General features: G+C 43.1%; 1 protein-coding gene across 4 annotated transcripts; it reads left to right on the top strand.

Moving 5' to 3' along the window:
- Positions 1–1,525: 1,525 nt before the first annotated feature.
- LOC309343468 (uncharacterized protein) lies at positions 1,526–14,912 on the top strand. Of its 4 annotated transcripts, none has more exons than XM_081865070.1 (7): positions 1,532–1,974; positions 5,578–5,631; positions 6,504–6,563; positions 7,642–7,680; positions 11,280–11,306; positions 12,179–12,254; positions 14,299–14,912. In XM_081865070.1, the coding sequence occupies exons 1-7, from the start codon at positions 1,884–1,886 to the stop codon at positions 14,372–14,374; spliced, it is 423 nt and encodes a 140-aa protein (XP_081721196.1). In that variant the 5' UTR covers positions 1,532–1,883; the 3' UTR covers positions 14,375–14,912. The 4 variants fall into 4 exon arrangements, with proteins under 4 accessions (XP_081721197.1, XP_081721196.1, XP_081721195.1 ...); XM_081865069.1 differs by having other exon boundaries at positions 1,532–1,986; XM_081865068.1 differs by having other exon boundaries at positions 1,534–1,974; positions 5,554–5,631.
- Positions 14,913–17,253: the final 2,341 nt, after the last annotated feature.

The raw sequence follows: 17,253 nt of genomic DNA, 5'->3' as shown, positions 1-17,253 counted from the left end.
CTTCAGGTTACAGACTCCGCTAACCCATAATTCGTACCTCAGGTTAAGAACTTTGCTTCAGGATGAGAACAGAAATTGTGCGGCGGCGGTGGCAGCAGGAGGCCCCATTAGCTAATATGGTAACTCAGGTTAAAATATGGTAGTTTCAGGTTAAAAATGGACCTCCAGAACGAATTAAGTTCTTAACCCGAGGTACCACTGTAGATGTTTGTGGGCGGGTATTTAACTTCTCCTTTACAGCACCTAGCCAAGCATTTTGTGCACTCTTTTTTCTTATGCAAAGCCTCATGCGATGGTGCCTTGAACAGAAGTGAGTGTTCTCGGTATCTCAGGTGGGCCCTAGTATCTCAAGTGTTGCTGCTGATCAATGCTAGGTCGGTGAATGGCAAAACAGCCATCGAGGAGTTGATCTGGGATGAGCATACTGGCCTGCCTTGTGTTACAGAGACCTGGTTGGATGAACTGGCAGGTAAGTAACCTCTCAGCTTTGGCCACTAGAATTATCTGTACAGCAGGAGGCAAAATCAGTGCAGTGGGGAAGCAGAGCTGTAACGGTCTGTCATGATTGCATCTCCCCTGACCAGGTGCCCTTTCTCCCAGTTTGTTGGGTTTAATTGTATGCATCTGAAGATGGGTGACTGGGACAAAATAGGGATTCTGCTGCTGTACCCTGGGGCTCACAGTCTCCCTCAGCTAGCCAAAGAGTCTTGGGGTTGGTGCTGGAGTCCCCCAAAGTTGTGCAAGGGAACTTTCATTCATGCGTAGATACCTCTGTCAGAAGCCCGACTCTGTCCCAAGTAATTTCTGGCCCTACTCATGCATCTGGGCACACTCTGGACTTGGTATTCTGTGCAGAATTGGATGATGGTGGTCTTAGAGTGCAGGAACATTCTATAGCTCCATTGTCATGGTTGGATCACTACTTTATGGAGTTCAGACTCGCTGAAACTGGATACATTTCAATTTGTACAGCCTAGAGACGTACAAAGGATCATTGGAAATGTGAGAGCTACCACGTGTACCTGTGGTGGGGGACATGTTGTGCACCTTCTGGGATATTTGTCTACCTTTCCACTCTGCACTCAGCTTTCATCTGTGGTTCCTAGAAGCTATCAGCATATGACATCTACACACCAGGAAATGGCTTCAGCTAGCTGGCGAAACCAGGTGGTTAGGGACTTGCCCTGCATCCGAAGACAGGCTCTGGCAGATTGAGTGGACAAGACTAATAGTGGTCCAGTGATCAATAAAGCAGTTTCTCCACGTGTTGTAGAAGGAACCTGGGTAGGTAGCCCATCTAGGATGATTAATTCTCTGATTCTAACTCTCCCGCTGCCATGTAAGATCTCTTTGGGAGAAGAAAAGGCCTTTTGTAACCCTACACAAATTCAGAATAGAGTCCCAGAGATGGTTGGATGGCTCCTTTCGGCAGCTGCTGCAGCTCAGCTGGAGCCAAACTGTATTGCTCTACTTTCCACATCAAAGTGGCCGAAAGGGGTCTTGCCATGCGCAGATCCCGCGACCTCTCCCCTCGGGCGGTGCAGAGAGCAGACCCGGCAGCCCGCGGCTCTTCTCCCCACGTTTCCCACCCGCCTATCCGGAGCGCGCGCCCTTGCCGCCACCTCCAACCGGCATGCGCGCGGCTCTGGGACGTTAAGGCCGGGAACTGATAACGGCGGAGACGGCTCCCTCTCTTCACCCTCCTCCTGGAGCTCCTGAGCTCAAACCACTAGTGCTCACGCCCCTCGTCTGAAAAAAGCGCCGCCGCTCCCTTCCCCTCGAGTTGCTTCCCGGGCCCGCCGCGTCGCCTTGCTTTTCCATTGTGGTGCTTTCTGTTTTTTTCTGACTTGCCCCAAAGGGTTCTCCTTTTTTTTGCTGCTGCGATGGCCCCTCTCACCTGCTCCTTTGGCGGGCCTTCTTTGTCGCCGCCGCTGCTGCTCCTGCTGCTGTTTCTCTCGTTGTCCAGAGTTCGAGGTGAGGCGGGGTGTGAGGTAGGAATTCCTTGCGGTCATGCCTTGCCTTGCCTAAAAGACGGGAAATCTGGCACCTTGAATGTTGTCTGAGGGCTAAGCAAGGCTTTCTCAGGGATGGGGAGAAGTCCAACCACTCAGTGATGGCCAAACTTGGGCCTCCAACTCTTTTGGGACTACAACTCCCATCAATCCTAGCTAACTGGACCAGGGGTCAGGGATGCTGGGAATGGTAGTCCCAAAACAGCTGGCGGGTCAAATTTGGCGGCTGCTAGCATTATGGATCAGATGAGCTGCTGGCCTTTTGGAGAGCTTAAGCGCAAGAAAGCCACTTTCTGTGTATGGACTGAGAGGCCAGTTACTTAAAAACATGTAAATTTAGGGCATCAAAATTCACTAAAAGTTACGGGTGTCCTTTACTTGTTGCCTACAAAACTTCCTAAAAGAGTAAAGTGTGCAGCACTGAGGGTAAATGTGGTTGTTGTATATACCACCTATCTTCAGATATGAGGATTATACTTTAATTCTTGAAAAGCTGAAGGCCGTAATATGGCAAAATATACATTTGTTAGGGCCAACCAAAAGGTCACCAGCAAGGTTTCAAATGAGCTAGGATATTTGTTGGGGATTTGTCATGAATGCAACCCAGGATTGGAGGAAGAAGACATGGACTTCATATGAATCTGCAAAATTATACATTAGTTTTATCTACTCAAGATCCCTCAAGAATACAACACATTCAAAACAGGCTCTGCGGGGATATAGTTATAAAAAGTAGTTGCTCTAACTAGATGGCCAGTCTGCTTACACAGAGGAATGGATGGAACTGACCAGTGCTCCTTCGTTTTCCAAGGTTTTTGCCCCAAAATTGCCTGTTCCTATGATTTTTGTACTTTGGGTCTGCCTCTTGATAACATGGGATGTTGGATCACCTTCCAGCCTTACTCTGGTGCATTTAAGCAAATGGGTACAACTGTCTTTAAAAATGGTATTCTTCCAAGGAAAGCTGTTCTGCAATGTCATCTTTCTGGGAATGCTCTCTAACTTACTCTGCTATTTTAAGTCCCGTTTATTTAAGATAGCCACCATTAATTGGACCTGTTCCCTCCTTGCATCTTTTGCACAGAGCTCACATTTATTCAAAATTTATACAGTTATTCAGACAGTTTTGAACTGGTTATGTCACAAATAATAATATTGTGTGATAGTTCCATCCATATGTTCCTTCCTTCCATTTTTGGGCATAGATATTTTGGGCAGCTGTGGTAGCATACATAGTTTTTTTCTGTTCAGTAGGTACTTCTCCACCAATTATACCTTAAAGAAAAGCTGCTGTTTTGTTTTTGTTTTTTGCAAAGTGTGATTAAAAAAATGATAATCAAGGATAGAGATGCAGTTTTGTTCTTCATCACTTCTGGGTTTCTAACACAGCTCAAAGAAGAGTAATGTAACCATCATGGATGTCCTATGAAGCATACTATTCTCAAACAAAATGTCATTATTATTATTTTTTATCTTTTCCGCGCTAATGGTGGAAGGCTAGCTCTCCCTTTGTCTTGGATGTGACACACTGAGATTTGCCTTTGTGTGCAGAAATTGAAAGTTGCTTCATTGAGGATTTTGGATTACAACAGGAAAATAAAGAGAAGAAACTTAAAAATATTTCACACAGAAGCACAATGGACTAACCCACTTGCTAAACTAATTCAGATACTGGGGGTGATGAGCCTCCATTACCTTCTTTTTATATACTTTACATTTGCTGTTTATTCTGCAAATCTCGCCTGAAAGACTGATGTTTGAAATGCAAGCGGGATTGAAAGAATATCTTGTTATTGCCATTGTTACGGTTTAACTACAAAATTGACTGTGTGAAATTTAGACTTTGATTCTGGCAACAATCCTCAATGGAATGATAAAAAGAATTCTTGATGGGAGTTATGGGGTTTATCTGATGCATCAGCTTGTTAGCAGCTGGAAGGAGATCACAGAAGGGAATTTCGGATATCTGACCGGTGTTAATGGTGGAAGGCTAGACCTCCCTTTGTCTTGGATGTGATGCGCTGAGATTTGCTGTTGTGTGAAGAAACCGAAAGTGAGTAGCTGAGGACTTTGGATTACAACAGGAAAATAAAGAATTCACACAGAACTACAATTGCTAAACTAATTCGGAGGCTGTTAAAAAAAAAAAGAAGGATCAACATTGGAAATGTTTTATTTGGACTATTTGGACTAATTAAGAAATGCAGTATGAGATTAGATCATCACCCCCTGAACTTCAGAGCATGGGAAGCCACCCAAAAGATATAATTTGGCATTGAATATTTGGAGTTTTTTTTATTGTATTATAATTTGGAATGTTTTAATGTAGTTTTTATTGGATTGTTAAAATGGAAAATTTTATAAATATTATTTTTAAAAAATAGAATTACATGTAATGGTAGGCAGCTGTTTCCTATGCACTCTTTTATCTTATAGTTTCCCCCCTTACGTTTTGTACTGCCTTGGCTAAATCTCTCCAAAGTAAATATTTTTATATATGTATGTAAATTTTATATATTTTACACCAAATATGATTAAAACAAAACAACCTGGACATTTTGCAGTAAAGAACGTGATAGGAAATTATCTTTGATACCGTGTCGTATAGCCTCTCCCCAAACAAATCAGGATGAATGCTCAAACAAGGCCGGAAATGGCCTTGGTGTCCGATTCTTTTCCTTTTAAAGTATGAAGGCTGCATGTGCTAATGCTTGTTCTGATTTTCCTGTTAGGAAGGCGATGTCCTACAATAAGTTAAGAGAATGGCAGAATCGTAAAATCAAAAGACTTGCAGCTAGGTGATGAAATAACTCTAGGCTGTAAGAAGGGGTGAGTTGTAGGTCACCTTTTGTACCTACTTGTCTTTGTTTATAAAGGTAAAGGACCCCTGACAGCTAAGTCCAGTTGCAGATGACTCTGGGGTTGCGGCGCTCATCTTGCTTTACAGGCTGAGCGAGCTGGTGTTTGTCCGTAGAGAGTTTTTCCGGGTCATGTGGCTAGCATGACTAAGCCGCTTCTGGTGCAACGGAACACCGAAACCAGAGCAGCGCATGGAAACACCATTTACCTTCCTATTTATCTACTTGCACCTTTTGGCGTGCTTTCAAACTGTTAGGTTGGCAGGAGCTGGGACCGAGCAATGGGAGCTCACCCCGTTGCGGGGATTCGAACCGCCAAACTTCTGATCAGCAAGCCCAAGAGGCTCAGTGGTTTAGACCAAAGCGCCACCCGCGTCCCTTGGCTTTGTTTAGAACTGAAATAAAAAATGGAAGAGTGACTGTGGTCCAGGCCGTGAACACATACAGTATAACAGTTGTGTAAAGTTTGTATGTGATCCTGCATACACTCTGGTGGGGAGTAGCAGTAGTAAATGTGGGGCTGACAATGCCTGGCAACCTCCTGCTCCAGAATGTGTTAAGGGTAAGTATCTTACTACACTTAAATGGGTTCCTTGGGAGGAAGCACAAGGTATAAATTCATAAATAAATGTCAGAGCTATTGTGTTGCAGAATCCTTATTTCTTTGCTCTCTTTTCTGCCAGCTACCACACCAACTGCCCCACCAGCTGCCCCACCAGCTGCCCCCACCACCAAACCCGGAAACACAACTCTTAGCCCAGGTGAGTTAGAAAATGTGACTTTAATATCTCAGATTTAAGTCAGGATTATCTTACTCCATGTATGCTAATAGGATATATAAGATTTCATAATGAAACCTCTTGGTGGCAGCATGGATGGGGCTCTGTTGTTTTCCTGACTTCTTGGGTCACAGCCACTTACCAAGATGGGGGAGGAGTGAGGAGAGGGGATCACTGCATCTGGTGGACCTCACTCCTCCTCCTCCAGTAGCAACCCATGATATTGGTTAGTGATTTCGCCCTTTCACCACCTGCTCCACCTGTCTGGGCCAGTGACTCACTCGTTGTTCCTGCTGGGGCAGGAAGACCAAGGGGCAGAAGGAGTTTTCTCCTTCATCCCCACCCCCTGCCATATTGACCCACAAAAGAAAGCCCAAGTTTTGAAGTGCAATCTTCCTTCTTTTGGTGGTGGCAGCAATGTGGGCATGGCAGTGATTTCTTCTTTGGGCCACTTGCTGGCTTTGCTCACTTCACCAGCCTACTCAGAGTTTTCTCTCCTTCATTCTGTCCAGTCTCCTGCATCCACACTGCTAGTGGCGGCAGCAGTAATGGTCATCCTTGATTGCCCACGTGCACTCAGTCACCAGCTGGATGATGGACAAATCCAATATAGTATTAGAGAGAAAATACAGATAAAATCAGATGTTGAAATAAAGTTGGACTATCAAAAAATTCAAAATATAAATAACAACAGCAATTTATTTTTCATTAAAAAAATCTATTTTAACTTCCTAAAGCTGAGTCCAAAGACAGTGTCCTGAAACCATGTGGCACCTTATATGGACTTTCCTAGTTCTTAATTTTGAGAGGAGTAAGGGCAGTTGTAGTCAGCACTTCAAAATCTCTTTACACAGGTGGTCCAAAACCACCAGTTACTGAAGACGGAGGAGAGGGCGCCGTAGACCCCGGACCAGGTAAACAATTGCTTTTCACTGTTATTGGTGGATGCATTTCAAGAAGTGGGGGGGGGGGGGGAGCAAGAATTGAGTTTATGTATAAAACCAGTGGAGGAAATGGACTCTTGTCAATATTTATAGAGATACATCAGCAGAGAGAGGATTGATTTTATTAGAAGAATATCATGAGGATACTTGGGTACATGGTAGTGCTGTAGTAGTTTTGAGACAATGGAATTATACACCATAAGAGCAACCTGTAACAGAATGTTGTGCTGTGTGGCCTTCCTTCTGAACTGCCTATTCAGAATTTAGCAAGCTATTTCCCCCAGTCAGTGCATTCCATTTCCTTTGCCCGATCCCACATTCTGTTTTTGTTTTCAAACTGTCACGCTGTTCAGCTATTCAGCAAGGCCAAAATTGTCTATTTATTGAAATTTCAAACCCTCATAACTCAAAAATAAGATGAGATTTTTAAAAAGATTTAAACTTAGTTTTGATCATTCAATAAGTGTACAAAATATGAAGCAAATTGGATGACATGAGGTAAAAAGTTGGATCACTTGATATGAAATGACCCTTAAAATATAATTGTGATAGAGGGTCTGGTCTTTATTCTCTTTTCTTTTTCTTAATTTTCTTCATTTGCTTATTCTTACTACTTTCCTATTTGTGGGGCTTCTTGCTGTTTTAGATGCTAGAGAGTCCTTTAGCTCTGCCTGGCTTTCTGTGAATTGTGTAACTTATGGAATGCTACTCTTTGTACTAAGACATGTCTTTTACTGTATAAGAAATTCAAGCAAGCTTTCCATTTTTCTTTGCTTTCTTTAAAATTTTTCTAAACTGCTTTTCATAAATTCCAGTGCAATGTTTTATGAACTGGTGGGGCTGGTGCTGTGATTTTTTAAAATTATTATCTCTATTTCAATAGCGTGCTCTCTCTCTCTCTCAGAGACAGTTATATTAGTGTTAATTGTTTTTACATGACTTTTTTTAGCTGCTACTATTTTATCTGTAAGTTGCCTAGACTCCCTGTCTGGGGGGAAGCGCATGACATAAATAAATATAAAAATAACAACCCCCTCTTTTTTTATAGGACCAGGTTCACAGACAACGCTTCCTCCAGACGATATAGGTACAGTTAAAAAGTGGTAGTGACAGCAAATTTATAAGCTTGTTTTTAGATTTGGTATTGCACTTCTAATGAATATGGCAGCTTTTTAAAAACAGGAAATGGTTTTGAGCTGAGAATGGGAAGTTGCCTTCCACCCAAACAGTTGGTAGCTTGCTAAGTATTGTCAACTCAGACTCGTAGCAAGTCTCCAGGTTTTCAGACAGCGGACATCCTGGGCGCTACCTGGAGATGCTGGGCAGTGAACCTGAGACCTTCCATATATAAATATTCATTCTTATGTATTTATCTGTCTTGTGACTACCCTTCCTCTGCATTGGGGAGGACTCATTAATCTGATCCGCCCCCCTGAGACTTAATGGAATTTGATGGATTCCTCTGGGGCATTTTGTAGTAGGCAGCCAACAGTCCTCCTAAGACCTTAATCTCACATTGGAATAGGAAGATGCAGCGGGCTTTTGACATGATTGCCCCTGTATGCCTTCTCTGGCACTGTTGAGCCCACTTTGCTCCCTGGTTTTCTGCAGTACTTGCAGCACTGAAGCAGGCTGGAGCGCAAGAGATGTAAGGCTCCATATGAAGTTAACCAGACACATGTTGGAGTGTATGGCAGTGAAAGCTACAAAGGCTTTTTTTGCTGTTTCCATGGCATCCTTTAATAATTGTTCAGAGCTTTTTGGAGTGTTGTAGGAATAACTGTCATATATTGCAGTTGGAGAACGGCTGAGACAAATTTGCAAAGCATTTTGAGAAGAAAGCCATCTGTATTTTTGCTGCCTTGAATGCTACTATTACTGAAGTACCAAATGAGGTGATCAGTGTCCAGTCTTAACCCAGTTTTATGGGACCAGTTTTATTTTTGTGGCCTGAGGACATGGACCAGATACTTGTAGCTGTCCAACTCACAACCTGATTTATCAACCCTTGCTCATTATGGTTTATTTGAGCTAGCTGAGGGGTACAATAGAGTATGTTCAGGGCCTGGTGAATCCATCTCTGCATAAGCTGGTAATGAAACCCCATTAAGAAAATCCTGGACCTGGTATCACATCTCAGTCATTCCTGGATTCAACTTCAGGTAGTTTGCCCTCATCCAACCCATCACTGCCTCCAGACAATGAGTACTCCTTTTGGCATTATCATTATCATTAGAAGAAAAACCCTTTGGTTGCTAGCAAGCACCTTTCACTAGTTTTGGCTAGTGCCCCAACTATGCTCTTACATGGATAGGATCTTACCTCTGTGGATCGCACATTGGCAACCTCACATCTGGAGTGCTGTCATATGCTTTGTGTGGGCTTGCCCTTGGGATTGCTCTGGAAGTGGCAACTAGTGCGGAACACAACAGCAAGAGCACTGAGTGAAGTAGCCTGTTGTGCAAACGTTATACCTGTGTGAGCAACTCCTTGGATGGCAAGTGGCAAGGGTCTGTAGACACAATCTCTTCGGAGTGTTCCAAACAATGCTATGGCGCTCCCTGGTACTGTGGGGACTTGTGGACTAGGAAACAGGACCGCAAATAACTAGAGATAAATTTCACTCCAAGTCCTCCTGAACACAGGTAACCACACATAATTGTGCCTACTTTCTGCATGTACTGCAAACTCAAGCCACCAACCAACAGAACTCTTCAGGTAGAGGATACTTTGTGACCAACAGTTGACAACATAAAAGATAGGAGAGTGTGGATAATGAGGTAAAGGAATTTATGTATATGCAGTTAAGCAAGAAGTAAAAAGAACTGTCTTGGAGTGCTGGTAACAGGACTACTGTATAAAAACAGAAAATGATGTAATTGAAATGATGTAACTGAAAACTTTAAAAAAAGGAAAGAAATACGATTGTGTTTGATACCATCAAACTTTGATACCATCAAACCTGGATTGGTTCCATAGGATGGGTATGGGGCACAGTTTTACAGTGGCTCCAATCCTATCTCCCAGGCCTGTTCCAAAGAGTAGCACTGGGGAAGTACCCTTCAGCCCCCTGGCACCTGTGGAGTTTTATGGGGCATGATTTTATCCCCAGTGCCTGGCACAGTGGTGGACTCGATGATGGCTAATAAACTGAGCATGAAACCTGGTAAGATGGCAAGTCTGCAGGTGACAGATCCTGAGACTGGGAAACAGTTCAGTTGCTTGTTCTGAATGGGGTTGGACTCCCTCTAAAGAAGCAGGTATGGAGCTTGGGGTGCTATAGGGGTGCTATTTGTGTAACCAGGGGGCCAAATGGGTTCAGTGGCTAGGAGTGCCCTTCTCTTGACTTCAGCTGGCGTGATAGATACAGTTCTTGAGTAATTTAGTATGATAGTACAGGCAACATGCTCTGTATGGTGTTTCCTTTTTAAATATTTTTAATAAAGTTTTCTTGGTTTACAAAGGTATGCGCAATGTCTCTTTAATATTGGGTTTAGAAGCTGTAGCTAGTAAAGAATGCTGCTATAAAGCTGCTGAAGGAGGTGCCCATGGACAGTACCTAACATGGACAGTACCTAACATCTGTGCTGAAAGCTGCACTGACTGCCAATATGCTGCTGAGCCAGGTTTAAAGTCTTGTTATTAGCATGTACAGCCCTGAACAATGTGGAACCAGGAAACCCCTTACCTTGTATACTACTGCCTGGACATTTTGACCCTCAGGAGATGCACTCTCAGTAGTGCCATGTCCTCCTGAGGTTCATCTTACGTCCAATAAGACAAGGGACTTTAGTGTGGCAGCGCCTGCCCTTTGGATTCTTCTTCAAGTGAACATCAGGCAGGCTCCAGCTTTCTTGTCATTTAGACACTTGCTTAAAGCTTGCCTATGCACTTGACCTTTGCTTGGGAGGTGATTCAGCTGTGTTGCTATATTAATTTTATCTACTGATTTTGAATATATTTTACAATTATTTTATGGCTGTAAGACACTTAAAGATACATTTGTATGTGTAGGCTTTCCTGACTAGATATTACTCTATTTCAGATTCTGTGTATATCTCTGACATTGTTTATTGTTTGCTGTTGATTTTATAAATGTATATTTTAATACTTACATTACTTGATATGTTTCTAACATTTCCATAAACTGCTTTGGGATGATTTGAATCACTAAAGTAAGTGATTTAGAGGAACAAATTTGGAATGTACAGTTGTACCTTATTTTATGACTGGGATCTGTTCCGAAGTCCCGGATGCTAGACAAAAAGTACGCACGACAAAGCGCCACTCTGCGCACACACACGGAGCGTTTGCACTTCTGTGCATGCACAATTTAGTATTTCTGTGCATGTGCGAGTGGCAAACCCGGAAGTAACCCGTTCCGGTACTTCCGGGTTTGCCGCAGACGTTTGACGAAACGGACGCTCAACGAGGCAGACTCAAAACGAGGTACCACTATATGTGAAATTTTTAAAAGTGGGAAACCCATTTCTTGGTTCCAGTGAAATTCAGTCTTCCGTTGTGTACTGGAGTAGATTAACTCCAGTTATTAGTTGTACTATATTTTATTCAGTGTGTGACACACACAAATGCATACGTGCATAGAAAGAGAGCACGCTACGATCTGTAACAATTACAGTACATCGCTTCAAATTTTAGCTCACTTTTTATTTACTTCTTTTCTAGAATCGGACAACACCGCAATTATTGTTGGTAAGTAATTACAGAGCAAGTTACTTCAGTGTACAATCGCTGCTATTGTACTTTTCATGCCTTGTGATGTTGATTCTTTTTCAAATATGCTTAGGGTGCAAACTTTTCTCCAAGATCTGCTGTTTATTTATTTATTTGGTGAGGCCAGCTCTGCTTCCTCCACTATCTTTGCTCCTGTAATGTACATAGCTGTCTCCAAATTCAGCACAGACTTCCCCCATGCTGTGACTTCTAATGTTCTTGCACCTGGGTGTTACTGGTGCTTTAAAAAAATCCTCAGGAGTAAGGGTGTCTTGAGCTCAAGCATGCCAACTCCAGAGGGCCTAGTGTTGAGGTGGCTGTGTGTGTGAGACACATTGCAGGGCTAATGGCCAGCTCCTTCAGAGTGCTTGGTCTCCTCCGCTGCACGTGCATGACATGCGATACGTGTGACATCACACGCATGCTGGGCCCCCTCAATCTTGGGGGCAACCAGGTGACTCTGCTTCAGCTTCACACACTGCTTGGGTTGGAGAGTTGCTCTTTGACTGTCATTAGGGCCACTCAGTCTGCAGAGTTGACATCTGTTAGGGGCAGGAAGAACTCTTTGCTGCAATCAATCTCTGAGGACAACGGCACATCTGCCCCAAAAGGGGGTGACTACAGATGTACAGTGGATTTGCTGCTTGAGGTACGTATGTGTCTAGAGACTTACAGTACCCAGTAGCACATGAACTTATCCACCTGAGTGACTTTAATGTCAATAGAGCATTGCAAGGTAACAACCTGTCTTGTGACTTCTATTGATACTATTGCTTTTCCTCAACGGAAAAATAATTACTTTGTCTTATTAATTAGTACTACGGTATATCATTCTCTTTTTTCCCTTCAAGGATGTATCCTGGCTGTTTTAGTTGTGCTTGCTCTAGCTGCTGTATTTTGGAAATACCGATCTTCTGTGAAAACTGAGTGAGTCAGCCCAAGATAAGCTGTCCCTGATTCTCTGTAGCCTTCTTGGTTGCTGAGTGAGCTTCCATACGCTTCTTGACTTCTACTTTGCTCACACTTTCCGCATATATGTGCTTAGTGTTCAGAAAGGGCTTGCACATTTTTTGTGGAACAGTTGCACTAATCTGCTAGAACAGAATAAAAGCTAACTAAAGCAAAGTAATTATTCTAGAATGGCTAGTCAGTATTTTATCCCATTTCCAGCATTGGTGTTCAGATGTGACAGAAATGGTATTTCTCAGTTTACATCAGCTGTCTATGCCAATGCTGACTTCACAATGACTATTCTTTCCCTGAAAATCTTGAAATCTACTATTAAATAAAGTTATAAAACATTATTCTCTCTTTTACAAATGTGTACTTGCGGTTTGTGATTTTTGCTTTCAGACATAGTAAGAAAATTGATTTGTTGAACAGTTCTGTCTAAAGGCAGTAATGGTTTGTTTTGGTTTTTTCCCTAGAAGAATCTAGGCCAGTGCTGTAATCTAAAGCAACAATTTGCAACAATAACTTATTCTGCACATTTCTCTTGCATGGCTTTTCTTTCTATTTTTTTTATCCAGAGCTGTCCATTTTTGTTGTAGCTTTGTATGCATGATTTTACTGTTTTGATATGACGCATATATTTTCCCATAGTTTGTGAACACTAATTAAGCTGTTTCCATGAATTAATTCAGTAATTATTTACTCGTTATCAATATCCAGTGCAATGATTTCTGTCAGAGTTTGGTTACATGTCTTTTAACACTTTTGTGGGATTCAGATTGGATACCCAAATCATACCTATTGTTTTGTCAGAGGCAAGAGTTTTGTTTGATTCAGAGGCAATAACAACCCCAGTGGAGAGAAGGGCAGGCTCTCTAAGAGGAATCTGTTAGGAGTCACTATTTTTCTATAGTTAGGCTGTGTGTCTCCCATAGGCCTGGGTGATATATTGATCTCAGGAGTGAACCATAATGTCACCTTCACTCAGCAGTATATCGCTTGTGAGACTGCCACCGCTCTTGAGTCCCTCTGTTAGCAGTGCTCGCTGAGTGAAACCACCATCCCACTCTGCCCTCATATGGTACAAAGGGAGAAACAAGCTGCATAGTTCCTCCCTCTGCATCTTTAAACTGCTTGGCTGAGGAGTGTGTGGCTGCCCTTGCCTCAGTTGAGCAGTTTGATGGAGCATCTGATCCCACCATTGGCTCACATTATCCAGTGGGGGTGAGGGCTCCGTGAAACTGCTTGGCTGCGGAGTGCAGTTGACGCTCCCCTCAGCTGAGCAGTTAAAGGATCCCCCAGCCCAGCATTGGCTCTTGCAAGCCAGCGACGTGGTGGGGGATCCTTTAACTGCTCGGCTGCGGGACGCATGGTTGCCTTGGCTGAGGGGAGGTGGAAGAAAGGCTTCTTCCATCCTGCAACTGAGCAAAGCCCGATGCTGCTGAGGGATCGGTGGTCGCTCAGTTGGGGGGTGGGAGCCCTTCTGTCCCCAACTAAGCAGGGAGCAGAGGCCAGCTGCATTGACCCCAGCCTGTAAGGCGCTAGGGTGAAAGGGCCTCAGCTCCTGCAGTGAGAACTGCCTCAGTTTCACCATTCGTCTCACCGGCTGGGGCAGTGCAGCTTGTTTCAGCATCGCAGTGTATCACCAAACTGTGATGCTTGGCTGGTGATATAGTGAGATGCTGAAAACTTAACATCAGCCAGCCCTAGTCTCCCACTCTTATATCTGTTGTGTTTATATAATCTGCTTCACTTCTAATATCCTGCAGTTGCTAACAATCAGTGCATTACATCTTTTTCTGTAGCTTCTGGAATTGATTTTCCTGCTCAAGAAGCAACAGCATTGCTACAGCTTCAGTGTGACAGTTACTTGCATTACTTTTAAAAAATGAATAACATGAAGTGGAATGCAGATGTATTTGTGTGTTGCTTTTCTCCTTCCTGACAGGAAAAGTAAACAAAATGATGTAATGGTCAAAATATAGGTGTTAATTTTAAATATTTTATTTTATTTTTACAGAGAACCTGAAGCTCCTGCTGGCCCTGCTGAATTTGACGCGTCAGAATTGGAACCCAAAGGTTCCAACTTGGAGTAGCCTTCTGCAGTAAAGCTGTGCTCCAGCACCCTTCCAGCTGATTGTTATTTCCTAACAGTTCTCATTTGGAACTGTTACTCTACAACTGGAAATGAGAATTGAAGGAAGAACTATGTGGAAAGCCAAAGCAATTTTCATTAAAAACTGGCCATCCAGGCTATCCAGCTACTTGAAGCATGAAGCAGTACTGGGCCCCAACAAAACTCTCCATTTGCTCTTTCTTTTGCATAGAACTGGGTTCCAATTTCCCTTGAAGAATGTCTCTTAAGTGACGCAATCAAATACAGAGCCAAGCAGAACTGATTGTATATTTACCCTGGCAAGGTGCATTATTCTTCCTTCAAACCATGGAAAGATGTAATGGGTTCTGTGTAGGAAATGTGAAATATTACAATTTGTTTCCTAGAATCTTGTCCATCTCACGAAACGGAGGGAGCAAGTGTAGCTGTTAAAATTTACCAACCTTTTGACTTCCTCAAGCCTTTCTAATGCAGAATTCTAAAAGCTGCCTTGATTTACTTACAGAATTTTCAAAAGTGTAAACAACAGTAATATATGCCTAATTAGATGTTATATATATACACATATATATATATATATATACACACACACACACACACACACACACACATATATATATATATGATTATGAGAGTCATAGGCAAACAAAAGCTCTACATCCTTAACCAAAAAATCAAGAACACTTTTTCAACACCTTAATTTCAGTGGGAACAAGTTAAGTAAAATAACTCTCCCATTAAAATCAATTAGAGTGAAAAGTGCAGTGCTTCATACGGTTTGAAGTAAAGCTTGCTATATTCATGAAGGCATTCTGTTTGTTATACACTGTTTTTAGAATCTAAATTGTTCATATTTATTTATTTAAATTGATTAAATATGTATAGAGAAGAAATGTTGTTTATCTTAGAATGTGTGCAAATAAATTGAAATGTTAAATAAAAGCCACTAAGTATTATCACTAGTTTTTCAACTCCCAAATGATCAAAGCAGCTGATTATACACTGCAGTTTGGGTTGATACAGCTAATGCCACATAGCTGTTTCCAATCGCTTTCTGGCTATGCATGATGCATAGAAGCATGATGCAGTGAAGATAGATGTTTGTAGACAGGTACTTAACTAGCCAGGCATTCTGTGTACTCTTTTATCTTATGCAAAGCCTCACAAGATGGTGCCTTGAACAGAAGTGTGTGTTCTCAGTATCTCAAGTGGGCCCAATAGCTCAAGTATTGCTGCTGATCAATGCCAGGTCCATGAATGGCAAAACAACAGCCATCCCAGACTTGATCTGGGATGAGCATACTGACCTGGGTTGTATTACAGAGACCTGGTTGGATGAACTGGCAGGTGAGTAACCTCTCAGCTTTGGCCACTGGAATTATCTGTACAGCAGGAGGCAAGATCAGTGCGGTGGGGAGGCAGAGCTGCAGTGGTCTATCATGATTGCATCTCCCCTGACCAGGTGCCCTTTCTCCCAGTTTGTTGGGTTTGAATTTGTGTATCTGAAGATGGGTGACTGGGACAAAATAGGGATTCTGTTGCTAAAGCCCCAAGGAGGTCTTGGGGTTTGTGCTGGTCTCCCAGCTTGTACTGGTGGACTTTTAACATTCATGCTGAGGCCCCCCTGTCAGATACATGAGTCTGTCCCAAAGAATTTCTGGCTCTACTCATGCATCTGGGCGCACTCTGGATTTGGTTTTCTGTGAAGGATTGGATGATGGTGATCTTAGAGTGGAGGAATTATCTATAGCTGCATTGTCATGGTCAGATCACTACTTGGTGGAGTTCAGACTTGCTGAAAGTGGATACATTTCAATTTGTACAGCCCAAAGATGCGGACAGAATCCTTGGAAATGTGAGAGACTACCACATGTGTACTAGATCCTTGCTCTTTCTGGCTTATCAAAAAGTCCAATGGGCGAACTTGCTGGGTGGGTGAAGGGAATGGTCATTTGTACATGCTTGAACTTTTGTGGGGTGTATGGGGTGTTATGGGAGTGTTGATACCTGTGGTGGGGCACATGTTGTGAACCTTCTGAGGTATTTGTCCACCTTTGGTCCCTACTCTGCATTTAGCTCTCACCTGTGGCTCCTGGAAGGTATCAGCGACAACATCCACAATCTAGGAAATGGATTTAGCTGGATGGCTATGCCAGGTGAGGGTAGCTGATGAGTCTCAAACCCTCAGTGTGTTAGGGATTTGTCTTGCATGCAAAGACAGGTTCTGGCAGATTGACTGGACAAGACCAATAGTGGGTCCAGTGATCAATAAGGCAGTTTCTGCACCTGCTGTAGAAGGGAAGGTAGCCCATCTGGGAGAAGGAAGTCTGATCCTAAACCTCCCCTGCATTGTAGAATGTCTTTAGGATGAAAAGGCCATTTGTAACTACACATATCTGGAGTGTAGTCCCTAAGATAGTTGGATAGCTCCTTTCAGCTGCAGCCCAATTGGTGCCCTGCCTTCCTTTGGGCCACATCAGTGAGGCTGAGAAAGGGGTCTTGCTGTCTAGGCCGTAGAAGCTTGCACCCCAGGGGAGGTCACCGGTGCTGCTAACACCACTGTTTGACTACACCCCTGGAGACACATGCCATTGTCTCTCGAGACAGATGGGTGCAGACAACAGCAGAACTTGTGTGTATGTGTTTGCAGAGATAGTGCTGGTGGATGGATGGTGGCAGTCAGCACTGCCCAATCCTCTTCTAAGCTAAACTAATGAAGAGTACAGGAGAACTGCAAAACCTTGGCATACCTGCTGCATTGAAACGGCAGTAATTCTTGGCCTATTTGGTATTGATACCAGATGCCCAATGTTGCGTTGTTCACTTAATTCCTATCTGTACTGTACACTTAAAGCAGTA

The sequence above is a fragment of the Podarcis erhardii genome, assembly GCF_964252035.2.
Source record: "Podarcis erhardii genome assembly, chromosome: 6".
Lineage (NCBI taxonomy): Eukaryota > Metazoa > Chordata > Lepidosauria > Squamata > Lacertidae > Podarcis > Podarcis erhardii.
Note: the sequence above shows the minus strand (reverse complement) of the source record. Positions and strands in the feature narration are given on the sequence as shown.